This window comes from Lissotriton helveticus, chromosome 1_1 (assembly GCF_964261635.1).
Source record: "Lissotriton helveticus chromosome 1_1, aLisHel1.1, whole genome shotgun sequence".
Lineage (NCBI taxonomy): Eukaryota > Metazoa > Chordata > Amphibia > Caudata > Salamandridae > Lissotriton > Lissotriton helveticus.
The window spans coordinates 1769563697-1769590902 of NC_136057.1; the positions used below are offsets into that span (position 1 = coordinate 1769563697).

At 41.9% G+C, this 27206-nt stretch overlaps 1 protein-coding gene and 1 pseudogene across 4 annotated transcripts in view; both read right to left on the reverse strand.

Annotated features, from left to right (window-relative positions):
* Nucleotides 1–7704: 7704 nt before the first annotated feature.
* Nucleotides 7705–27206, reverse strand: part of LOC144752132 (intercellular adhesion molecule 5-like) — a 293713-nt gene continuing 274211 nt past the window's right edge. For all 4 annotated transcript variants that reach the window (XM_078640085.1, XM_078640082.1, XM_078640078.1 and 1 more), the window contains 3 exons: nt 21035–21277; nt 15636–15899; nt 7705–10972 (listed from right to left, as the gene is read on the reverse strand). In XM_078640085.1, the coding sequence (XP_078496211.1) occupies nt 10770–10972; nt 15636–15899; nt 21035–21277 (710 nt within the window). In that variant the 3' untranslated portion in view covers nt 7705–10769. The remainder of the gene's footprint in view (nt 10973–15635; nt 15900–21034; nt 21278–27206) is intronic.
* LOC144814714 (CCR4-NOT transcription complex subunit 7 pseudogene) lies at nt 22178–25924 on the reverse strand (annotated as a pseudogene).

Genomic DNA, 27206 nt, shown 5'->3' on the forward strand with positions numbered 1-27206 from the left:
GTGCACATATCTTCCATTAATTGTAGCACAGACTAAATACTATTTGGGTGTAAAATTATTATTATTATAGAGGCTATAAGATAACATTACTTTGATACCAGCAACGTTTTTAGTTAGGGAGCAAATGTACCACTTATTTTGTAACTGGGTGAGCTTTGAGTTGGCAGCAAAATTTGACTTATTTTGCCAAAGTTATCTTGGAAACAGTAATCGAATTATTTGTAACTCCTTCATGTAAGTAAATCAGACACATTAAATTACTATTATTTGTGCACAAATTCATCAAAATACCAGCCACAATTTAGCCCTTGTATTATGTACTAAGCAGTGGCAGATCCTCCGCTAAGGCGGAGAAGCATCACCCCACTGCTCAGAAGGAAAAATCCAATGATAATAACATATCGTTATTGTGATTGTATTTTTCCTATGGAAGTCAGTGGCTCACGGTGCGGGCTGGGCAGCGCAGGGTGAGGAGTGGTATGCACTCCCCAAGTGCGCATGACTGCTTCTCTGGCCCTCTTGGGCCGCGAAGCAGTCATGCACACTTTGCATCTTCCATATCAGGCTGCATTCCACAGCTTGGTGAGGAACATGCAAAGCCTCCCTGTCCCCATCTGGGCGCCGAACCATGGCACTCAGGCCAATCACAACGCTGCATTGCAGCGTTGTGATTGTCTCAGGAGAGCCTGTCTGCCCGGCTGCTTCCTGCTGCTGCCGGACGGATTGGAGACCGGAAATAAGGACGGATGAGAGGCGGCCGTCCGCCCCTTTCAGCTAAGTCCTCTTTATATATTTCCCCCCCCCCCCCGCCCCAACACCCCCATGAACATTTTGTACAATATGTATCAAAAACAGGAGGTAGAATTGGACCACTCCATTAGGCATCTTTTGACCAATTTTTTGAAAAATGTATTTTTTATTTTTGTATTACATTGATCGATATTATGGGTGCAAACTGAAAAATATGTAAGTCTCAATAAAACTATTAACATGGAAGCTATACTTCAATTCGCATGGGTGTAAATGGATTTGGACGGCTCCGGAGCTCCACGCCTCCGGACAGCCGTCACAACTCTTGGCCCCGCCCACCCTCGACAGCGCGATTCTCCGCGGTAATGGCGTCCAGCGGAGCATCAAGGAAGCGAGCGGCATACTGAACTAAGTTTTCGGCCCCTGCAGTCTACGATTCGGAGCTTTCTGGGGTATCTGTCATTGGAGGCATAAAGAGGACTGGGATTTGTTGTCTTTTCTCGAGTGAGTGCCCCTCTCAACCCTGGCTGCCCTCGAAGTGCTGTTTTGGCGCTTTTTCCATTGCTAAGATCTGCGGCTTGTGGCTGTTAGAACATGGGGCAGTAGACTTCATCTCAACGACGATTCCTGAAGGAGGTTCTTGTCGGCCCCCCTCGGACAGATAAGCGGTCCAGCATTCTGCAAGCAAAAGGTGAGGCGAGGGGAGATAAAAAAAAGGGACATATAGACTGATTGCTAATTGCTGTTCTGCTCAGTGGGCTTGTTATAATTTCGAACCCCGCACGGGGACATGGGGAGGCAACTGAAAGACAGTGAAGACGGTGATGACGTAAATAAAATGGCCAAAATGGAGATAACTGCCCATCTTAAAAGCAAAACGCGCTTAGCCCTAGCCAGAAAAGCTGCACGGTTAGCTGCTAAAGAAAAAGAGAAGGCCAAAAAATTAGAAGGGAGCTCGGTTTCTCCCGTTTTGGGGAAGGATTCAACGATTGAAAGCTCTGAAGATGAACTCCACACCACTCTAACTTCTCCGCCAAATGAAAGGGTAGAAGAACCAGAAGAAGTAGGAGAAAAAGCTATGGGAGGGAGCCACACAGAAGATGTAACGGAAAATACCTCAGCATCACCTAAAAATGATGTAGGGGTTGAGTCATCTCCGGGCGGGAAAAATACGAGCGGAGTGAAGGAGATAAGAGACTTTCCTTTATTTGAAAAAAAGACAGCGCGCACTCCTCAAATACCAGCGGCCCTGCTCGAAAAGAATCCCGAAACACCAGCTTCATCCCCAATAACAGTGGTAGCGAATGACTCTCCCTTGCAATTGCCTGAGATTATACCACAAACTATATCAGTAACTCCTCAACTACCAATGCCAAGTGGTTTTGAGGCGGTAGCAAAGTTTCAATTAAGCGGTGCAGTATCTGAAACGGAAGCAAGTCCGATCATGATCAGTGAAGATCCTAGAATAGAGACATTTTCCAAGCAGAGTTCATAATCAGCTGCAGCTCTGCATCCTCCCTCTCGCCCACCTGCCGGACTGCCCCAAGAAGGGGACTTAAGGGGCTCAACATCAGTAATCTCAGCATCAACGACTCAGCTACCTCAAAAGGGGAAAAGTGGAAGCTCCGAAAAGGAAATGAGCTACCAAATGGACATTCGCGAGATGTTAAACCTAATCCTTGATGAGATTCGCGAGATAAAGTTGAACCAGCAAGTTGAGATAGCCGCTTTGCATTCCAGGCTGGAGAAATTTGTAGAGTCGATGCAAGGACTCCCTTCCAGATTAAACGAGGCGGAGGAAAGAATATCGGCTCTTGAAGACCATATCAACCAAGCAAGAACAGAAGCCAAAGAGACTGCAAGTAAAAAGAGCCTCCTGGAAAGTAAGCTTGAAAACAAGATCGAGGAATTTAAGAACCACTCCCGAAGATCCAATCTTAGGATAGTGGGGGTTCCTGAAGGACTGGAAGGCTCAAATATGCTCCAGTGGGTTAACTCTTTTATTCATCAAAAAGTTCTACCAGAGTTTGAGGGAGACCTGACCATTATGAGAGCTCATCGGGTCCCCGCTCAGAGATTCGCAAACTCAACTTTTTCTAGAACTATCCTGATGAATTTCACGGATTACAGGATTAAGGAAGAAATTCTATCTAAAGCATTTCAACAGAGGCAATTTTCTGTTACTGAGACAATTAAATGCAGAATTTTTTCCGATATGACCGCTACAGCAGCGTGTCGCAGGAAAGAATTCGTCAAAATTCTCCACCTTTTTAAAATGAATGGCGCTCAAGCCTCAATCGCTCAACAGTCCAAACTAAAAGTACTCGTGAAGGGAAAGTTCTATATGTTTTCCGACCTTGAAGAAGCACAGTCTCTCCTTAAGGAGATCACTTCTGAGACAAATGCCTGAGTTAAAAGTTACAGGTTGTTGAATAATAGAGGTTGAGCATGAGGAAAAGTGGCAATAAGATGCATTTTTTTGGTATTAGAATAGATTAAAATCAATTTTCTTGTCTGTTTGTCGAGAGGGGCCATGGGCTCACAGGGTTACTCAGGGTGTGACAAGAAGACACCCAGGTTAGTAGGAGGGGGCGGAAATGTGGTCAGCGTGGGAGGAATGGAAGGCGCCACATTTCAGGGGGGGGTGGAGGTTCACCAGGGGAGTGAGAGGGGGGTCGGGGTGAAAGCAGTAAAAAAGAGCAGAAGTCATAGGCAGGGTTCATATCAAATTTTGAATGTAGGAATTAAAGATGTGAGAATATTTATATGGAAATGCACAAATGTAGTATCCTATCAGTTAATGCCAACGGTGTATTAAACAAACAAAAATATGGCGCCCTCATAAAATGGGCAGTCTCTCAGAATCCTCACGTGATATTTCTCCAAGAGACTCATCTAAAAACCAATACCCCCAATTTATTTATCCCGAAATATTTTTCACATGCGTTTTTTGCGTCAGCTGGGGTAGCCCAGAGAGGCGTTGCAATTTACTTCTCTAGGAGGCTACCTTGGGAAGTTTTAAAATTTAGAAGGGATCCAAAGGGGAGATGGTTATGGGTTGCAACCAAAATGCAGGGGAAAGTAATGAACTTTGTAAACTGTTACGGGCAGATATCTGACGAGGTGTCTAGTATTTTAGAAATCAATGATCTTCTCAGGGGGGCTCCCGGCCAGATTATCATGGGAGGAGATTTCAATTACATACAAGATTTAAAAAAAGATACCTCTAATAAAAATAAGAAACAATTAAAACCTAACACTAAAAAAGTTGTGGGCGCCTTTATCTTAGAATACCAACTTATAGATCCATGGCGCACCGCTTCCGGACGTCATCAAGAATAGATTTTTTTCTGATATCTAGATCCATTCAGACTTTAAGTTCATCTATTGGATGTAATCCCTTTTCCGACCATGGGAAGATAGAGTTGGAAGTTAATCTAGGAGGTGGGGGCAGGGATCAGTCCAGGTGGCAGCTGGACCATACCCTGATCCAGAATCAGGACTTCGTGGTTGGTTTTGGAGAATGGATTACGGAATACTTTAAAATCAACAATGATACGGCAGAACCATTCTCGGTCTGGGAGGGATTTAAGGCTGCAGCACGCGGCCAGATAGTATCCTACACATCTGCCCATGCTAAAAAGAGGAGACAAAAAATATCTATGCTCCAAAAGGCTGTAGATAAAGAATATGCTCTACAGTTCCGCCTTCGCCCGAATCACTTGGAGCAAGCAAAGGCGGAGTTAAGAGATTTCTTTCTATTGGAAGAGATTAACAGTTCTAGAACCTTCCAACAAAGGATCTACGAGGATAGCCAATTGGTAGGAAAGCTCCTGGCGAATTCTGTGAGAAAAAAACAGGAATCTTCCTCGATAGTCAAAATAAGAGATCCGATAAATGGCCAAGAGATAGTAGATAACAATCTGATCCAAAGGACTTTTCTGGAGCATGTTAGCCGTATATATACTACTGAATATCAAGTAGGGGAAGATCAGATACAGGACTATTTTATGAACATAGATATTCCAAAGATTACGGCCAATCAGGTTGTGCAATTTGGGCTTGAAATTAATGCAGGGGAAATAGCAGATGCTATTAAGGCAACACCAGGGGTGAAAGCCTGTGGGCAAAACAGGTTTCCAATCGAATTTTACAAAATCTTTTTTAAAGAGCTATTAACTCCCCTAATGAATTTATTTAACTACATCAAGTTAGGAGGATTGGTACCCGCGTCCTTTAAGGAAGCAACAATAATATCTTTTGTTAAAAAAGACAAAAGTCTAGAAGATATTAATTTGTATAGGCCGATTAGCCTCCTGAATTCAGACTACAAAATCCTAATGAAAATCTGGGCCCATCGCTTTACGTATGCTGCGCAAGAAGACATACATAGCGATCAGTCAGGATTCATAGCAGGCCGTGTTATGGCTTCCAACACTGAATTTTTAATTCAGGCATTGGACTATTTTTATGTTAATTCAACCCCTGCCTGTATCTTAATGGTCGACGCGGAAAAAGCCTTCGACCTAGTAAACTGGACAACCCTGTTTTATTCCCTTACCAAATTCGGGTTTCCTGAACAAGTGATTAAGATGCTGCAGAACATCTATCAAGGTGCTTCAGCGCATGTTATAATTAACTCGGAAAAGGCCGGTTCAATCCAAGTTAATTGAGGGACCAGGCAGGGCTGCCCTTTATCTCCTCTTCTTTTTACTTTTTTTATTGAACCCCTTGTTATTAAAATTAGAAACAATCCTGATATTCTCCCCCCTATCCTCGGGATGGCGAAGCTTAAGCTTTTCGCGGATGATATTATCCTCTACGTAAAGCCGAATAAGGAGAATATAGAAACTATATTAAAAGAATTTAAAGCATATGAACAAATAGGAGGCTACAAAATAAATGCTAAAAAAACGGAGGTTCTCGCTTTAAACACCAACCTCAGCCATTTTCCATCGTGTTTGCGTGTCCAGGCCGCAAGCCGAGACCCTATTAGATATTTAGGCATATACGTGTCTTGTGATTACCACCAGCTCTATCTCCTTAACTATGTGAGAATGAAGAATAAAATCAAGATTCTTCTCGTCCAATGGCTTTTACTCCCGCTCACCTTGATTGGCAGGGTATCGCTGATCAAGATGTCGATTCTACCTTTATTAATATTCTTGTTTTGTAATGTTCCCATTAAATCGAATTCTATTTATTTCAAAGACATCGAATCCATGATCAGAAGTTTTGTTTGGGGGGGAAAAGCCCCTAGGGTAAAGCTGTCTGTGATCCAACTTCCAGTTGAGCAGGGGGGACTGGCTCTTCCACATTTAAAAACATACTATGAGGCAGCCTTTCTCAACTTAGTGGCAGGCCTGATAGGTTCAAAAAACAATCGTGATAGCTTCTTCTTAATAAAAATGATACAAGAGTCTGATTCTCAAACCCAGGTATTTTTAAAGATTGCAAAACTCCCCAAAAGGACGAGATACAAGACCTTGAAAGAATATTTATCTAGATTACAGTCCTTTTTTAAGAAAAATCTCAATTCTTCAGCTTCCCAGTTTTTTGCTTACGAGAATGTTTTTGTCTGGGCCTCCAAATTAGTAACAGTCAAATATTGAATTGGGAGAATTTGGGATTTCAGGAGTTAAGGCACTTCTTTGTACAGAATAGAATTATTTTGTGGCAAGAAGTGCTGGCTAGAGTAATTACTCCCGGGCGACCAACGCTTTTTGAATATTTACAAATTGTCCACTTCCTGAGAAGAGATATTGGTGGACTTCTTGCCTCAACGAGTGAGATGGTAACACTCCTATATGAAACCAAAATTAGCGGCATAGGCAATTGGTACAAGAGGCTCCATTGTGTCGGGCAATTAGACATGATGGATCGCCATCTTGATAAAATAACTAGCCTAACTCAATGTAACTTAACACATAAGGAATGGGAAATCATACGTTTGCTAGGCTATAAATCATTACGTGCCGCTAATTTTAAGAGGATGGCCTTCTTGTCCCGTTGGCTAGCGTATTGGACTCCGGAAGCACTTGAGAAAAGGTTCCCGGAGGTAGAGAGCAGGTGCTTTAGATGCCAAGCCGCTGGCCCGGGGGGCTGGCTTCACATTTTTTTTACTTGTCCCCAACTGAAATCTTTCTGGGAGGCCATATTCAAAGATATTGAGGCGGCTATAGTGAAAACACTTGTACCCTCAGCCCGAATTGGCCCTCTTTGGTATATCCAAAGACAGAGGTACTCTTAAAGATGATGTGGAAATAGTTGTGTTTATGTCTTGTGCAGTTGCTCGCTCCCTAATACTCCAAAATTGGAAATCAAAGGAACTTCCATCTCATTTAAAATGGCTTAACAAAATGAGGAGGTCATGGAATTTTGAAAAAGCTTATGCTTGCAGAGTGGGAGCAGTCAGGAGTTTCGAAAGGAATTGGAAGTTTTTTGAGAATCTGGAGGAAATAAAGGGGGGGGGTTAAGCTAGAAATTAGATTGAATACTAAAACTAAACCTATAGGATTCTAAAGCAGTCTTGAAATGTTGGTAGACCCTATCAACAAGTCATACGTACATTTTTTTCTGTAATATTTGCACTCTTAGTAAAAGAATTTAGCACTAGCACTTTATTCCAGGTTGGATTGCACTGTATTGCACTTGCACTTTATGATCAAAGTTTGTGGATGTTGCACATTGCTTATACTTGAAAATTTATAGTTTTTGTATCATTGACTGCTTGAGAGTTTTAAGTATTCAAAATTCCCCCTTTTTAATCCAGTTTTTTATACAGTTTTTTTTAATAGAAGAAGCTTTTAAAAATGTTGTATCCATTTCCATTGCTCAAATTGTTCATTCATGAATTGTACCTTAACTATGTTCTGCTCAATAAAACTTTTTGGGAAAAAAAAAAGCAAATGGATTTTTAAATAGCTATTAATTAATGTACACATTGGCTTAAAATGATTTGGAATAAAAATATTTATTTATCTGGGCACTGATTTTCTTTTACATTTAGCACAAAATGAACCTAATTTTAAGTGATATATGACCTTTGTTTTGAGCAGATGCTGCCATTCTAGGAAAATGAAGGGTAAACCAAGAAAGGATGGTAGAGAACAGAGTAGGAGGACAAAGAGGACAGCAATGTAGATGGAGGAGAGACCAAGAAATGGGTACCCTCAAACATTTCACTTAAATACTAGGTACAAGCAGAACCAGACGGGGGGAAAATGAGAGAATTGTAAGAACATAGAGGGAAGAAGAACCAGTCATTAAAGGTGGAAGTAGAGGCCGACCCGCTGAAGAATTCCTTGCTTACAAATCTGTTTAAAGAAACAAAATATTCATCAGGATTACTTCATCAACACTGGCAATGCCATTTTGATTTTTAAAACTGTATGGCCATGGGCATAAGCCTGCATTCTCATTTGATTAGTATGAGTTTACCATTCCTGACAGCAACCTTAGGCTGGAAATGTATTTAGGTTGAGTTTAATTTATTTATTGTGTCTACTTGATCTGTTCATTTTAGTACAGAATGTAGTACTGATGTAGATACATTACTGAGCTATTACAAAGCAGTAATGATACATGTTTTATTTATGTGCTTAGCCCATGGTGTCTTAAAAGACACAAGGATCGATTTAGAGTTTTGTGCACTTGGTACTCAGCTGCAAATGCAAAGGAGTACCCTGACCCCAAGCCCTCAGTCCACGCACCTCATTTAGAGATGTGTGGAGGACCTTAGGTATTCCTCCGATGGGGTCTCCGTTGGTTCAGTCGCCGGAATACTTCCTCTGATGGCCGTGGGAGGAAACACATTCCACTACCCGCCCTCATTACGACGAGCAGTGTAATTTCTTTTTCCTTCCTTTTCGTCACCACTAGGAAAAAGCAGGTGGTGAGTTTCCGAACATAACACAGTAATGACCCCCTCACCCTCGGAGAAAACTCCAAGCGTGGCGGGTCATTCGTTTTTATTTTACAGAAGCAAACTCTTATTTTGGAAGTTTGTTTCTGAAAAACAAAAAATTTAAAAAGTTTGATGGACGACCATAAAAACATATGGGGTCCACCCACCAAGCTTTTCAGAAATTGAGAAGAACCACTGGCTCTTTTAGGTGTACAGACTGTTGTTTTTTTTAGATATACAGAGATGACTGGGCCGAGGGTGATCACTAAATTTCGTTGATGAAGTACTGTTGGGATTATGCATGTAATGTCCTCTGCCATCCTGGCTCATGCTATTTATTCTACCCGTCACACCCTAAATTAGGCCCATAATTAATTTTACATTGATTTCTTACCCAAACTGAGTGCCAAGAGTTCCACTTCTGGCATTAACAGGTAACAAAAGAGCTAACAAGGGATGGCCCCCTATATATTTATTGCAATAAGTACTGATATAGTACTAGCGAGGGACTGCTCGTAGATTGTAAACATAGTAATCCTGGAAACATGACGAAAGAGAGCAGCGTGACTATTGCCTGGGGTGAAGGCTCCATGATGAGCATTGTCTATAAGTAACCCGGGATGTTTGTTTGTTGTTATATGGAAATGTAATTAAAAAAAATACTTTTTGTTAAATGAATAGGTAACAAAAGCACTTTTAACACACATTTTCTCTCTAACACAAAAACGTGTGACTCTTCATACAAGTGAAAAATTTTATGGCCTCAAGACTGAATTCCCAATGATGCCTGAGGTGAGTTACTTAACTTTAAACTAGGCAATGGAGCCAGTTACCTCAAGTCCACCTAACCTGAAAATATTATATTTTACAGAGGTGAAAGAAGTTGATTTACCTATACTAAAAAGTTCGGGAAGATAAATACATTTCCTTTAAAGACTATTCTGTTGAAGAGGCAGAATCATAGGAAAGCAATGTAAAGAGAATTCAAATCATTTCTTTGAGGTACTTCAATGATTGTTACAGTTGCAGAAACTCAAATGGCAGCTAAACTGTGAGCTGGTCTATGGAGATTAAATAATACAATTTCTATACATCTAGAAATAATCATGGGAAGAACAAATCATACACGTTAATTGGGATACAATCTTAATATGCAAATATATCAAACAGACAATCAAATGTACTAGCATAGAGCACTCTTGATTTTGTACATTTAACCATAACCTTTTCCTCTAAAACTGAAAAACGGTAATGACAGTAATTTTATAAGATGATAAAAATAACTTTGACCATGTGAAAGCTGGTGTCTTTTTGTGAAGTTATCGTTGTGTTGCAGGATCCAAAAACGTCTGATTGGAGACAATGGAATAAACTTCATCAGTAATCTTCCAACTTCCTTTTCAAGTTTTTAAAAACTCATTGGAGCTGTGGACCAGTGTAATGATCTTGTAGTGAACCTTTAGACTAGTGTAAGTCTTTTCATGAGAAGAGCAAGGCTTATAATTGTTTATCCCCTGCAAAATATTGCAAGGTTCTTTCCATTGCGCGTGAGGGCCTTGTGGAATGTTGGCATATCCTGGTAAATCAGTATTGCCTCGAGCATGACTCTTTGACATGAGGCCATATTCTGGTCATTATAGAACAATATTAAGCCTTTAGTCTGAAGGTTCACCAGGTTTTACCTGAATAATTCATAGGTAATAAGAAGCAACTCTGTCACTAACATTCTGATATTGGTAAAATCCAATTACAATATTTTTTCCCTTTTTTAAATTCTCTTAAAACAAAAGGAGGGGATGAAGTTTATCACCTTAACACATCAGAAGGGGACAGAAAATTAGATGAAAATGAGATATTTTATATTTAGTTAAATAAATAAATAAAAGTGTTTTAAAAAGTGCCTATTGTTACATTTGTGACAATAGTTTTTTCTGCCTCCATCTTTGCCCAGATCATCAATACAAGCATGGCAAATCCATCAATGTCTGCGTAAAAATGTTTACTCAGCACTTTTTTTAAAATAAAATATTTTTAAAATCCTGCTTGATTTCTCATTCTGGCACATGATACCCCTGGACTACATCAGACATGCACGTCTAGTGTATATTTCCTTTCATGTGTCGCAGATCTGAAACTGTGCCATCTTTTTGTAAGTATTTGTCGAGTTTTCTTCTTTTGCACCACCCTGGGCTCTGGACACCTGGTATTTTTGGGATATTTCAGCTCGGTGAAGAAGGTAGATCTTCAAAGAGATGCCAGCCATCACTGCAAGTGCCAAGGCCCCAATGACGACACCAAGGATAATCGGCAGAATATCTGAAAAATAATACCACTCCTTGTAATTTAAAAAAAACAACCTTTATGCTGTTTTGCAAAAATGATACCTTTGGCAGAATAACCTATAATTTTTTTTTGTTCCATTTAACACGAGATCGAATGAATAGCATTTTGTAGCTGTATAAACATGAAAGCACAGTAGTGACATATAATATTTTAAAATACAGAACAAGGAGGAAGGTCTTTCATTCTGAATATTTTTTCCAGTTTTGATATGTAGCAATCAGCTCTAAAAAATGACGACTGTCTTATTGTCAAGAGACTTGCAGTGAAATTAAGACAAGCTCTTATTGAACTTTCACCCATCTAATAGGGTAACAAATGATGAAATATTACCAATTTGTTAACATCTTCACAATCACAAAGTAAAAAAACGAAAAACCAATCATTTGAATATAGGGGCACATGCATCAATGGAAATTGCATTCGCAAATGGTGCGAATTGCAAAATTCGGCCGTTTGCGAATGCAATTCCAAATTTTGGGATGCATTATCATTTTTGTAATTTTCGCAATTTAAGAAATCGCAAAATTGCGTTTCTTAAATTGCGATTGCATTTAAGGAATCTCAAATTGAGATTCCTTAAATGCAATGCATCAAACTTTAAAAATTTGCGAATTCGCAAATAGGGGAGCAAATTACCATGTAGTTGACCTTCATGGTAATTTGCGAAAACTGAAAAATGCACTAAAGTGCATTTTTCAAAGATCCATTTTACACACACACATCCATGCCCTTTGGGCATGTGTGTGCAAAATGTACTTATAGGCAGATGTCAGGGGTGCAACAGGGTGTCCTTTGGACACCCCTGCACCCTTGAAATTGCATTCTCAATTTGCGAATTTCTAATGGTGAATCGCAAATTAAGAATGTCTTCCCATCCATTCCTAAGGGCCTCTAGGCCCATAGAAATGGATGGGGAGGAATCCCTAATTGCGATTCTCAATTAGAGAATCGCAATTAAGGAATTTTAAGAAATCGCTATTTTTTTAACGATTTCTTGATGCATTGCAGTTTGCAATTCCTTAAATGCGATTCCTTATTTTTCGCAATTAAGGAATCACAAAATGGAATATTGATGCATGTGCCCCTAAGACTCCAAAATCAAGTTACAAAAAAGACATTAAAATAGCGAAAAGGTGGTGATTCGTTGGTGATAGGCTTTACACCGGTAAATATTCAATATGGTGTTTCTCATATTTATTGCTCTTGCTGTTACTTTGTGGTATTGTCTTCCAGTTGCTGCAGTAAAAACCACACCATGGTCATTTAGATCTCTTTTCTAACTGATGCCTGCTCAATGTTCCATTTTGCTGCTTTGTTTTTGAATGTACCACTTGTCTTGCATCCACTGTACTCGCCCCACTTTGTGCCAATTGTGGGAAAACACTCTACTTGTTTGTGGATTTCAAGGGTGGGATCATGGTAACTTTAAGGAATACTGAAGAGTTGGAATTTGAGAGTGAACAAGACATCATCTGCCACCATAATGACAAACAGTGCAAACAATCGGCAACAAAAATGGCACAAAGACAAGAACAGAGCAACAACTGAAACAGCATTATGGCAAAAAAACACATGTAAATTCACAAATTATTTCTGAGTGTCTGATTTAAGCTTGGAAAGAGGCACAATGTATGCATGCATAATGTACAGTGTGCATGATTCACAAAGGTGAAATTAAGAGGTGCACATATATTCTATGCAAGCTTACTCTACACGACATATGCATTTGTTACGCTTGTGGGCTTTAAGGTCATTGGGAAATTTGGAAGACAACTGAATCTTTGAATTTTCCTGATAGTGTGCTGGGAGTTGTTAAGGTTTTGGTATACAATGGGGCATTATTCTTTGCAAATTACTTTGTTGAAGTGAAGGGCTGCCTAAGTGTCAGAAGGCTCAAAGTGTCATTGAGGGATGAGTGGAGGGTTTCTACATCTTTAGGAGTGTGGTGAAATGAGCGGAAGGTGTAAGAAAGATGTCAGTGGGGATCTTTTTTAAGGATTTGATGATGGTAGAGGTGCTCACTTATTATGGAGGATTTATAAAGAGATGTTATGTTATGCGAATTGGTAAAGTGCAGCTAATCACCCACAATGGTACACAGGAGCTGAGTAAGGTAGGCCTGCGGGGCAGGCAGGATCATGCCTGTTTTGTCTGGAAGATCCATGTCTTGAGGCTCCTTTCAAAGCCCATGAGGGAGAAGAACATTCTGAGGTGTTTAAGGAGGTAGTTCCAAATCTTGGCTGCGAGGTATGCTTGAGAATGTCCTCTGGAGCTGGTCTTTTTGATATGAGGGAGGTGCACTCTTGCCTAGGACGCAGATCGAAGGTGCCTTTTGGGTTGGTAGTTGAGGTAAGCTGGACTGGTTTTGTGGAGAGCTTTGTAGGCGGGATAAGTAGCTGGAACTTACATCTGGACTGGGAGCCAGTGGAGATTGTTGAGGTGTGGAGAAATGTGGTTATTTCGTGGGATAATCAGTATGAGTTTGGCGGTGGCATTTTGGGTGGTTTGGAGTCAGCATAGGACTTGGGCTGAGATTCAGATGTACAGCACATTTCTTTTATCAAGTCTACTTGTGATAAGAGCCGGGGTAACTGTTTGTCTGGTGTTTATTGAGATCCACTTAAAATCTTGTGTAGCATTCACAGGATGGGGAGCTTGATGAGGAGATGGCGTTGATCTGTCTGCTTATGGAGAGGTTGGTGCCAGGATGATGCAGAGGTTCTTGGCAGGATCTGCAGGGGTGGGTCGGGGGCCAAGATCAGAGGGCTACCAAGAGGTGTTCCAGGTGGAGTGCGGCAGAAAAGAGCGAAGTGGATGGTGAAACTGAGTTGTTCACAAAGATTTGTAGACATGAGAGATACATGTGATGAGAGAGAGAATGGGCTTACGATTTCCCTAATGGGTGAGACAAGGAGAAATTTGAGGGGAAGTTTAAGTGTGTTGAGATACATTAAAAGTAGAGTGAGGTGGGTGAGGATGTTAAGGGTTCTGGAAGGAATTGAGGATGATGGTAAGAACAACCTCTATTTTGGTTAGGCCCTGTGCAAGGATGAGCGTGTAGCGAAGTGTGATTAGTAAGGCAATGATCAATGATGAGGAGAGGCTAAAGCAGGTCTGTCCATTGGAGTGATGGTAAATCATCTTGTAGATAGAATGTGCCTGAATGAGTATAAAATATAATAGAGGGTACAGTGAACTGGGAGGCAGGGCATTTGTCTTCAGTTGAATTCGTTGGTAGGAGTTTCTTTGCAGTGGGCTGAGTGCCTAAGTATGGTGTGTGTAGACGACTGGAACAACGGTAGATGGGAGGTGTGGCATGCCCTAAATATATATGAGTGGATGCTTGCCTTATAAACAAAGAGCTTTTGGCAGAGGAGCTAGACCCTGATTGAGGTGCATGTCGGAGATGTGGGAGTCCTTCTCAAGTTCCAAAACAGGGCCCTGGAAGGTGCAGGCAAGTCCTGTGATTGGCCCAATATTGTTTCAATTGAAAAGGCCAAAAAGAAAAACATTGCTTCTATACTTTCATTTTAATAACTAGTGAGAACAGTATAGGATTTATTGGAAAACATTCAAAATGTTCTTCCTGCTTGTGAGTCAATCTTTTTGTTTGTATTTTGATCATGAAAGTACTAAATTCAAGTCATGTTTTTATGATAACAACATGAGATAAACATATATTCAAATTATTTTAATTGAAATGATCCTGCTAATCAGCCTTGTATTAGAGTTTCATGCGATAATAATTAAAATCTCCAGAAGGCCTCTTTATTCTTGGCATGGGTAACCATTCACTCGGTCTGGTCTTTTTGCTATCACTTTTCCCTTCTTAGTTGGCCCACAATCATGCCCCTCTATCACTTCCTTTAATCAGCTCAGTCTATTCTTGGAAGATAGTCCTTTACAAAACATGGCTGCCTTTTCTGTACATATGTAATTCTTTCTTGGACCCACTGTGCTACCTGTTGGACCTTCCCAATACCAGAAGAAGCTTAAGTATAATCGGTTGGAATGAAAGTGTTCTTATATCATGACCCTAAACCTGGAGTCCAGCAGTGAGATGCAAGGGGCTTTAACACCTTCGCTGCGGTGGCTATTCCGCCACAGCGCTAAGGGGGCGGGGGCGGGGGGGCCGAGCGGCGCGCCCATGCTTGTGACGGAACCGCTCCGTCACCAGCCTCGGTTGAGCTGTGCTCATGACGGAGCGGTTGCGTCATGGCCCCGCCCGCTCAATAGAACGTGCCGCGCAGGCGCGAAATCAGCGCCGCGCAGGCGCGTCGAGCGGGCCATGACGGAACCGCTCCGTCATCAGCACAGCGCCACCGCGGCTGATGACGGAGTGGTTCCATCATCAGCGCGGAAGGGGTTAACTGTGGCAAACTAATTGTATGCAAATTGATGTCATGTAAATATCCTGAATATCTGGCCATGTAGAATGAAAGTTTCAGATCAGATCTTCTGATCTGAAAGCTACTTGCTTCTTTGCTTTTGTGGATCAAAAGCAGGTGAAGGAAACATTTGCTATCAGGTTAACAAACTTATGGTTTAAAAGTATCTCACAGCCTACAAAAAGCCTAATAAAAGCCAGACAGCTTAAACATAAAAGCTTATTTCCACTATGTCTGATTTGGATTACCTTTTACATGAATCTCTTTGTTTTGGCGGTCGCTTCCATGCTTGTTCCGCACCTCGCATTCGTAAACCCCGCCATGCTGGAACTCCGCAGCCAAGATGGTGACTGTGCTGTTGTCCTGAGAATAGGTAAGAGAAGTATTGTAGGGGATCCTCCAGTGGTAGGTAGGTCCTGGAAACCCTTTTGCCTGACACTTCAGGGTCACCATTTGCCCTCTGTAAATGCTTTCCGAAGGGTTGACTTCGATGCACAAGATATCTGGCTTGTCTGAAGATGAAGAAAAAAATGTTTAATGGGCATGCTTCAATTGTCTCTAGAGGCGCAGATGCTGTGAAAGTTTTAGTATTTGCACAGAATTCCATAATTCAGTTTTGTCAGCTATTTTGGAAGCAATCGTAGCTATGTTATATGGGTGTTGACATCACCAGCCACAAGGGGAATTAATTTGCATTAAGAGAACCCCTCCTGACTGGTTCAGTCAACCAATCCCAAAGTGCATCAGCATCTGAGGATTTATACATTTTATCTACAGACTGTGGATTTTAATTGGTGTGTGCACAGCTGGAGCGATCCACCTGTCGCATTTAGAAGTGGATGGAGTGCAGCGTTTCCACTGGTTGAGTCTTATATGCCCCGACCAGTAAAAACCCCTAACCTGGCAATTCGTACCCCATTTGGCAACCAGGTCTAACTGATGGTTACCTGATTTAGTGGTCCTGATCTGCATAGAAGTTTAGGGGTCATTTAGAGATGGTGAAATAGTGCTTCTACCTTAAAATGGTAGATGAACCATTACGCAAATCTTGGTGTCCCTCAGCTCGATTTATAGGTTGGAGCACCGATTAGTTCTCTCTTCCGCAAACTCTTGATTCCGCAGGCTGGGTCATAGTGGTAGCCACCACACCCATTTTAGGGCGGGTTTTCAGCATTCATTTTCCCTATTCAGGACTCCCATTCAGGACATTCCCTATCCATTGGAGTGATGGTTAATCTGTTCTGCTAAAACAAATTCGTGTTTTGAGATTTTGTTGTAACAAAACAAAATACTTTGCTGAATAGACACATCAAACATGGTACCCACTTCACAAACAATCTGTATCATCAATGAAGCTGCCACATAGACTGCTCCACTGTATGCACTGAAGGCACCGAGATCCTCATCAGGCAAGTAGGGGTCTCTCTATCTTGTGGGCAGACATCTTCCTAGCAAACAGAGGCCAAAGCCGCTGTGGATCTTGTGGTCAGGAGCCCTGACTTTAAATGATTCTGTATGGTTAGTTAGAGTTTGATAGAGTGTGTGCCTCAGTGTAAATCAGCAAGGCTCCCGTCCTGACAAACTTACAGTTAACCCGCCCTCATGTAGAAGTGAGCCTTACCCACGTTTTCCATTGGTGGAGTCCCAGATGTCTAATACAGCAGAAAACCTTGATCTGGCAGCCAATTTGTCGCTGGTCACCCCGGCCAAATTTGTTTTCTCCTGCCATAATTCCCGCCTCTCTGTCCATCCTCTCCCCTGCCAATACATCCATCTCCCAGATCCTGGGGCCAACTCTCCTTTGTCATTGCTTCCTTCTCTTCGCTCCACCGACCGCCCGTCCTCTACACTGCCTTACCCTTTCCATGCCCTACAACTTTTGCAGGTATGTGCCTACTTTAAGGAGCTAACTCTGTGTTTTCATATGTTAGCCATTAAACACTGGTCCTTTGGCTTTGATGTGCTTGTTGTTGCTGTCATTGTAAAAAAAGGTGAACTTTAAGCTTGTGTGTTATGAAAATATTTCACATGATGATGCTAATGACTCAATAACAGGTCAGAAGAAAAGGTTTGACTTATTATGCAATATAAAATTAATCTTACTACTGATTGGTAAGGTGAAAAACTTCCTGTAAAAGTCTGTAATTGCTAATAATTAACTGACTATGGTAATGGATGTCTGGAAGAGAATTATACTTAAGTGCAATAAAACAAATGATGTGTTTCGGTGATATGCTCCAGTAAAACTAGACAAAGGGGAGAGTGTTTCTCCCTAAACTCAGTGTGTAGGTGTACAGCTTTCGAAATGCATTGAAGGCTTTTGGTTAAAATTTCACATTTCCCCCATAATGAATTGCTTGCTGCTTGAAAAATGACGTAGAATTAAGATTTGGGAGTTTCAATTTAAGGAGAATCTTTGGGAAGTGCCGTGAGCGATGGAGTACCAAATCAAGGATTGCTGTGGTGAACAAAGTTGTCCATTAGCAGTGGGCAATTCTCACCGGCTCCGTGGTTAAGAAGCAGCGAGACTCGCGGGGCTCTGAGGTGGCGCAGAGAGCGGACTACTCAATTTCAGAGAACAAATTCCTGCGTTGGGAGTTTGTCCGCGTTTGATATTGAGAAGGTGCATCAACTGTGGTGCCTGCTTAGCATAGGACCAGTGTCATCAATGGGCAGTAAAACGCTTATGTGATATGCTACTTGAGAGGGGACTGAATCAAACAGCTGTAAAGATGTGGGGAACCCACTAAACATATTGTCCAACACCTGGTGTGTTCACATACGACAAATAACACGCAAACTAAAGTACTTCTGTCCGTAAATCATCATTTTCAACTCTTGCTGTGGTGCAGACTCTGTCACTGTCGCACTCTAAGGGGCTCATTTATGGGATTTATGCGTAGGGCAGCTCAGCAAGGCACATTTGTTGTGCTGCCCTACGCCAAAGTGAAAGGGCAGGGGCCTCATTTATGAGAATTGACGCATCGCTGCGTGAAAGCAGCGAAGCGTCACTTCTCAGTGCGCACTCCTTGCGACATACCTGATGCATCATATTTAATGTGTGATGCATCATGTCGCAAGGAGTTACAGATACGTCAGTATTTCTGACGTATCCTTATGGCGCAAAAGTGACGCATTGCTGGAGTGTGTCACAAAAGTGACGCAACTCCAACAATTCGTCCTTTCACATGGGGCAAGCCCCATGTGAAAGGGTCTGCGTCAGTCTTACTGCTGTGAGGCAAGCGCAAGATTTTGACGCAACAGCATCCTAGAAGTGATGCAGTGAAATCTCATAGATTTCACTGCGTCACTTCTACTAGGCTTTTTGCGGAGGAACGCCCACCCTGCATACATTATACCTGACGAAGGTATAATGTAGCGCAGGGTTTTACAAAGTAACGCATCTGCTTAGATGTGTCACTTTGTAAATAGTGCGCAACAGAAGGCATGTTTTACGCTGCCGATGCGTCACAAAAAGTGACGCATCAGAAGCGCAAAACTGACGCAAGGCCTCATAAATGAGGCCCCAGGAAAGCACCGTATTGAAGCTATACAGTGCATGCTTGTGCTTTCTGCCTGTGCTGGTGCTGTCTTCGCAGATTTGGCCAAAGTAGGCACCCTTGCACCTTGGTCCAAGGGTGTCTCCGTTGCAGGCAGGATTGTTTTTGTGCGGGAAGGGGCACTTACTGCAAAAAAAATAATCCTATGAGGCGTTTTTCTCTTTTCATGTGTGCTGCAGAATGCAACACACATGGAAAGAGGAAACAACGAGGAGTAATTAACATATTTCTCTTCATTGTGCTTCACCTTAGGAGGTGTATGGATTTGTCACTTCCCCAGATTTACACCACTTCGTAAATTAGAGGCAGGGTCAATTTCCATGGGGGTTGCATGGGAAAACCCATGGCAATGCCAATGAAAAGCCTCATGGGAGCAGAGTAAGGCAACACAGCTATTTGCGCTGCATCGCCTTAAGCGTGATTTATGAGGCCACTCAAAACAACACAGGGTGGCCTTGCATGGTTTTATAAATCTTTATGAGAGCCCAGCATCACTCATGTAACACGTTACGTGGTGCAAAAGTGGCGCAGGGCTCTCATAAATATGCCCCTAAATGTGTAAAGGTCACATTTTATCCTGCTTCCAACCAAATGAGATGCAAAACTATTTTGGATTAGCAGCTCTTGCACTTTTATTAAATATGTTTCCTAATATTTGATCCAACAGACCCATGGATTTTGGAGCTTCCCCAGGTTTATAAAACCATATAAGTCTGGGGATGTGCCAAAACATTATGCCCCCCAGGCTAGGCGCAATGAGGAGAAATAACTTTATTAATCCTAGTTTTTTCCTCTTTCTATGTGTGATGCATCCTGACGCCAACATAGAAAAATGTAAATCCAGTATTTGTAAAGCGCGAACAGCTACCCGAAGGCATCCTGGCGCTGGGGGCCATCAGGAAGATTAAGCGAGCTATTGCCCAGAGTCACATGGTGCTGGGCTGACCAGCCGCCGCTGCCGGGGGTTGAACCGTGAGCCCCAGATTCCAGCGTCAGTCGCCCTGGCTGCAGCACCACACCTCTTCCCTAGAAAGAGGAAAATGCCTCCCAACAATCCTACCAACAACACAGGCACCCTTGCACTATGGTGCAAAGGTGCCTGGTTTGGCACTAGACAGCCGAAATGGCACCAACTCAGGGGGAAAGGACAGGAATGCACCACATTGAATACATACAATGTATTCCTGCTCTTTTGCGGCAGCGCAGCAAGGTGACTCTAAAAATTAGGCACTTTGATTTAGTTTTAAACATTAGGGGCCAGATGTAGGTGGCCCAATACCGGTCAGTAATGGCCAAAATTACCGAATTTCGGCCGTTACCGACCGGTATTGGGCATTTGGGATGTAGGAAAGGATTCGGTAAATAACGAATCGGTATTTACCGATTCGGTATTTACCGAATTGGTAAATGACATGTAAGAAGCACTTTGAAGAGTGCTTCTGTGCTTTAAGGATTCGTTATTTACCACTAACTATTAGTTGGTGGTAAATAAGGAATACCTCTGTAAATGCAAATCTGTGCATTTACACCTGTGCCATGTGACAGACATACATGCCCTTAGGGCATGTATGTGTGCCACATGTGCACACAAGCACTATTCAGGGGTGCAACAGAGTGTCAAAGTGACACCCTGCCACCCTTGACTCTTTCCCTATTTTACCGAATTGGTAATTACCGATTCGGTAATTGACATTCATTCCTATGGGCCTCCACGCCCATAGGAATGAATGGCAATTACCGAATCGGTAAAAACCGATTCAGTAAATACCGAATCTTAATGATTCGGTAATTTTTACCGAATTATTACCTACATAGCAATTACCGATTCTAAAATACCAATTCGCTAAAATTCGTTATTTTAGAATCGGTAAATCCTATTTACCTACATCTAGCCCTAGATCTTGTACTATTATTTTTATGTTTCATAAGACACTTTGAACAGGATCACACAAGTTAAGCAAATGATGAAGCAATAACAAGAGCCCCCTAGTAAAAACCATACTTTCTTCCACTAGCCACATCTCTCGATAAATCACATCTCCTCTCTAGACATGAGTACAAGCAGGCAAATTGTGTTGTCAACTCACATTCAACAGTTACCATTACAGCCTTGACCTCGACGCCGTGTTTGTTGGTAGCGATACACTGGTAGGAGCCGGAAGCATTCCGTTCAACTCTCGGCCAGTCTCTGACTGCAAACTTGCTGCCATCTTTGGTGCACTCAATGCGTGGGACAGGATTTCCATTAGATCTGCAGGAGAAGGTAGCTGGTGTTCCCTCGATCCATGTTAGATGGCTTTGGCATAGGGAGTCGGTAAATTCAGGTCTATCTGAAATTGGACCAATGGAGAGTTCATTACATCAGAACACCTTCATATAGATATAGAACTAAAGGCCCCAGAGTGCTTTGATGAAGAATATAAGACATTGGATGACTTTCTTGAAGAACTAAGGACATATAAGTACTTTGTTGCAGAACTATTCATATCAGAGCATGCTGAAACAAAACTAATGCCAATACCAATAGAGCTCTTTCTTATAGAGCTAATGACATCAGAACATGTTCTCATAAAACAGTTGCCTTAAAGGATATTTCTTCGAGAACAAATGCCATTGAAGTATTTTTGTTTGAAAGGTTACCCCAGTGCTTATGGCATCTTACAAAACACTTGCCTTGACTAGAAGCTAGACCATACCTCATTGTTATAAACTAAACCTACCGGAAGTAGACTGCCGTTCCCTCCACTAAGCCACACACTCTTTTACTAAACATATCTGTTAACAGTACACATTTACTTTCAGTAGAACAAATATCTACTCACAGGATCATATGTCCTCCCATTAGACCACAATTTCCCATAAGTCCTTTCATTCTCACATCACACACTACTTCCCACTGGAACAATTCTCTTTTCTACTTTACATAATTTCTCACAATATCATAGCTCCTCTTATTTATACTAATTTCCAAATGGACCACTTCTCACCAGACTGGAGACAGGGAGAAAGGGGGAGGTGTGGTGCAGCAGCCAGAGCAGCTTACTCCAGAGCACAGGCTTCACGGTTCGATGCCTGACACTGTTGGCAGGTCAGCTCAGCATCATGTGACTCTAAGCAATAGCTCACTTAATCTCCTGACAGCTCCCAGTGCATTGAAACCCTTAAGGGGGTGATATGTTCACACTAAACAAATAGAAATTATTTATTTATTATTACTACATGTACACACACTAGATAGTGCCTTCTTTTACTAAAGAACACTGCTTCTGAGAAGACCATAAATCCTCTGCTATTGAACCAGACCTCTTTCTCCCCAGAACGCCTTTCCGTACAGTACCCACTAGACCTTACGTTTTCTGACGTGACAAGACTGTCATTCCTCTGCCCACAACATAACACCTTCTTTGGATTGACCACATCAGCTTTGTTGACCACATCTCCTCTACCAACCCACATCTGTTCTCACTAAAGAACACCAACTATTGCTAAACCACCTCTCTCTGTAGTAACACACACACATCCCACCAAATCCTACTTTTGATCCACACATTACACATTGGTCCAAACATTTCATTAGGCAACAACTCTTTCAGTAGATCATGTCTATATCCAACATGTCCCCGCTTCTTTCCCCTAATTACAGCATCCGCAACTTCCAAAAGTGTAGCACTTCCTGCTACACTATATTGCCCCCCCCACCATAGCTTTCTAACCCCTTCACTACAGAGAACATGAGGTTCACATTTTCCAGACTACTTCTCTAGACTGATTTCCTTTTCTTGCCTCCATTTCAGGCTGTTAGGGAAGAGCTTTCCTTGCACCCTGATATATTTTTACTTTAATTCAATGGGAGTGGCAGTGAAAGCAGCTGGAACTTGAAGGCTCTGGTGGCATTCAGTTTGCTTTGTGTTGAGGGCACAGCTTAGCCCTCCAAGAACGATCTGGATGAGAGAGTTACTATTGCAAAGTGGATCACTGCTTGGGGGCCACCTCAGGAGTGTGATCCATCCATCATGGTATCACAATGAAAGTACTGCCCCAGGCATGGCCAAGGCTTCCCCCTTTGACAATGGCCATATTCAGTCTAGGGAGTTTATTTCACTCTACCTGCCTCCTGGGAGCAGAAAGCCCACTAGACGCCAGAAAAGAAGGAAAACATTTGTAAGCCTTTATTTAGAAAAGATTTAAAAACAAATATCCTCCATTCTGCAAAACGTTTTCTTCATTTATTTAAAAGGGTTACTCAGTTACAACTGTAGTAGCCTAATAAAACAGAAAAGAAGATTATGTACTAAGCCATTGATCTGGTTAGTAAACAACCAGAGAGACATGCCAAAAGAACAGTATCTTAGACCCAGGTGACCAAGACAGCATGCTGTACTTGTGCTTCCTCAATGAAGCATTCAACACCCTCGCAACATGAGAGTTTAGGTAGTACAATGAGACCCACCAATGGAAGGCCTATAAGGTGGAATACATCTCTGTAGGTAAGTGTTATCTAACTAATAGGACCAAGATATATTTCTTCAGAATTGCACTGTGCGAATACAGTGCATGATAAAAAAAAGTACTTTCCCGTGGCAAATCAATATGTATGTGTGTGTGTGTGTGTGTGTGTGTGTGTGTGTGTGTGTGTGTATATATATATATATAAATATATTTATATATATATATATATACCTAAACACATATATATTCATAAACACACTCACACACATACATACCATACAATTGTGTTATGCCTATTTGCCAAATCTGCAAGTCTGAAGAACAAAATTGCCATTGCAATCCTTGGACATTTTAATTCGGTACAAATTATACTGCTGGTATTTTACAGCTAAATATTTAACACGTATTTGTAGCGACAGGAATGTATCTTCTAAAGGTATTCAGTCTACAATATAACTCATTAGTTAGGACTCTTACCATAACATCATGGACTTATGAAGTCCCCAAATCTAGCACATAATAAATAGGATGTTTTTTAAATAAAAAATATAATTAAGGTGAACACTGCTGGAATACAAGCCAATATCAGGATGAAACCAAAGTAGCTGTTCGAGCACTAAAATGACATGAGCCTAAGACCTTACAGCTCATAACAGTATGGTACAGCAACAATATCTTGGTTAAGATGAAAAGTGAAATTCTGTTAGGGCTTCAGTTATAAATGATCATAGTAGATTAAGCTGTCCTGCGCTTGCTGAGTGTGTGGAAGACTAGTTGATGGCAGGTATGTGACTTGAGTTGCATTATTTATCATGTATGTAGTGATTCTCATGAACACAAAGGGGTGTATGTACAAGCCACTATCACCACTACAACGTCACTTGTACCGACGTTGTGGTGGCGAAAGGGGCTGCGCCTTATGTACAAGGCAGCTTTAAGCAATTTAATATGGCTTAATACCGCCTTGTAAATAAGGCACCCTTTCACACTGTGGGCATTCCACTGGAACACCCATTCATTTTGACACTGTCCCCTATGTACAAGGGTGGCGTACATAGGAGGCAGTGCCAAAATTAAGACCAGGTAAATCCTGGTCTTAAGTTGGCGAAACAAGTAGAAATGCATTATTTCTCCTCATTTTTGCTTTTTCCTTGTGTGCTGCCTTGTGCAGCACACATAGAAAAAAGCAAAATGCCATGGTCTGTTTATGTACAGGAAGGTTTCCCTTCCTGTACATAAATAAACCTTTAAAGAAAATGCAATTTTGTCACTTTTATGTAAGCTGCACGAAGCAGCACACATGAAAGTGACAGAATGGCATTTTTGGATTGTTTATGTGCAGGAAGGGACACCTTCCTACAAATAAGAAATCCTCCCCTGCACGCAGACACCCTTGCCTGCATTGGCGCTAAGTTGCTAAATTTAGTGCCATCGCAGGGAGAAACGCAAGGCGGCACCATATTCTTGTAAATATAGGGGAGCATTGTTGTTCAAAGTGGTGGAGTGTGGCGTAAAGCCAAGGAGGCTAACGCCATGCTTTGCCACTTCCTTGTACATATCCCCTAAAATGTCTTCATAAAAGGATGGATTATGCTCCACGCGTTCCATAACACAAATGCAAACATGTTCTGACAAGTTGGCAAGCATTCTTTTTTCCTAGCTAAGAAAACCAAAACCAGATAAAACCTAGGAGAATCTGAGTCACTCTCTAAAGTGCAAACATTGATGGTCTATTATGCTGAATCCCTAAAACTCTTGCTTACTGAAAGAAATAAAGGAAACAGAAAAGGCAGTTGTATCAAGTAAGCTTTGGATGAGGATCGAGACCTACTGGGTACATTCCTCAGAGTAGTCACAATTAAACTCTCCCCTTTCTTCTGCCACACCAGTCCTACAGATGTTTCTTTGCACATGGACAGAGGCTCAGGCTGCATGCAACCCTGACCGTCTTCTGCCTCCGTGTGGAAACTTGGGCTCAGAATGTTCACACCACAAAATACAGAAAGGCAGAAAATAAATATTCTTCTTCGCATGCATTATCCTGTACCATTTTGTACATATGAAGAACCAGAGCCCCAACCATACACATGGCCGCAGAATTTAGCATCATCAATATGATCTTCCAAAAACATTTCTCTCATTTTGAAATGGCCACCCCAGGCAGTAGAGAATCGGATCCTGCTTGATGTAGAGGTCCTAGCAGTTCGAGTTCCAGCTCCTCTGAAACTTCTTGCAATCCACCCTAGAGGTTTTTGCAACTCTTCATGAGGTACATCACGGATTATAAGAAAAACACTCAAAGGATTTCAAAGAAGTCTAATTCTTCTTCTGGGAAATTGGAATTGCTCAGGATTTTGATGAGGTAGTCAAAATCAGTCCCACTATGAAATGAAAGCCACTTCACATAGTATCACTCCTGATCTCATTAGCGCCCTAGAATAATGCAGCGCTTCAAATCCTTCACCTTCATGTTTCTTAATTTGAATACCAGATGACGTTAGCAACTCCATAGAATCCTGTGCATACATGTTCTCTGTTAAATGAAATTTCTAATTAAATTGCCACGTTGAGATTCCTGGGGGATATTCCTCCTTGAATGTAAGCCCTAGCCGTATTATTTTCACATTATTATGTCCACATTACAGCGCAGAAGCTGATATTGATAATCAGCAATTCTTCGGAATTCTCCAATTGGTCAGGAAGCAACACCTGGGCACTTGTAATTCATTGCAAAATAATTATACTTGCGAATAACCTAGCAAATTCTCTTCGTCGCTTCTTCAAGGCTGCATGCCCAGGCTTCACATTTTCCTTGACTATGGTCCGCTGTGGTTGCTGGAAGAGTTGGGGGCAAGGGGTAAGATGCCACACACAGAGAGCTCTATCTTGCAATTAGAAGCTTTGCATGAGATTATAATGTGCTTCCCAAGACTTGTGCTCATGTAGTAGAAAGGGTGCAATAGGACAGGAGGATGTTCCTTCGGCCGCCATGGGGTGCCTCGCGCCTGCTGCTACAGAGGTCGCGCCACCCTCTGCGAACTCATATAGCGGGTGCGCTGAAGCGCAGCTAATGCACTTAGGGAGAACCCCCTCTTTCAGATGTCTGTCCATCTTCCCTGGCTCAGCACCTGCAGGACACAGAGCGGCGCACAGTGATTACAACATCACTCTCCAGGAAACTATTCTAAAAAGAGGAAAAGGGTAGAATGTCATCTACCTGCTCCTCTGAGGAACACTGCAGCTGAACCGTTCAATCTCCCTCCCAAATGAGTCTCGTGCTCAGGAAGTGGGGTGGAGGGTGCAGCGCATTGTCAGGATGATCAAGACCCAGAGCCATTTCTTTTCTCAATTTTTCCCCAAAAAAGTCTGGAAGGCTTTCCAGATCTGTATACACCAAGTGACAGGGATCCCACTAGCCCGCCTTTAAAAAAAATATTCTAAAAAGTGGATATAAAGCCCACTATAGACCAGTCTTTGGTGTCAAAAACAGGAATAATGTGGGGCAATAGTCCGTGTTGGTATCGGGCCCCAACCCAGAATCAGATAGTTTATTGTTCCAAAGGGGGGTTTCGGAATGAGGGTTTATCCCCTCACTGTTGACCCATCTGACAAAAAATATAAATCACATCTCCGTCTGACCTGCCATTGGTGATGGTTGAAGTATTCATATTCGGGGTTGGCTGGCATCATGGGAACCTTGCAAATCATGACCATTTATAAATGAGACAGAGAGGAATTCGTGGTGGTAAGGCTTGTGTGGCTCTCAAAACATGTCTTAATTTGAATGCATGTGAACCTCATAACTATGCC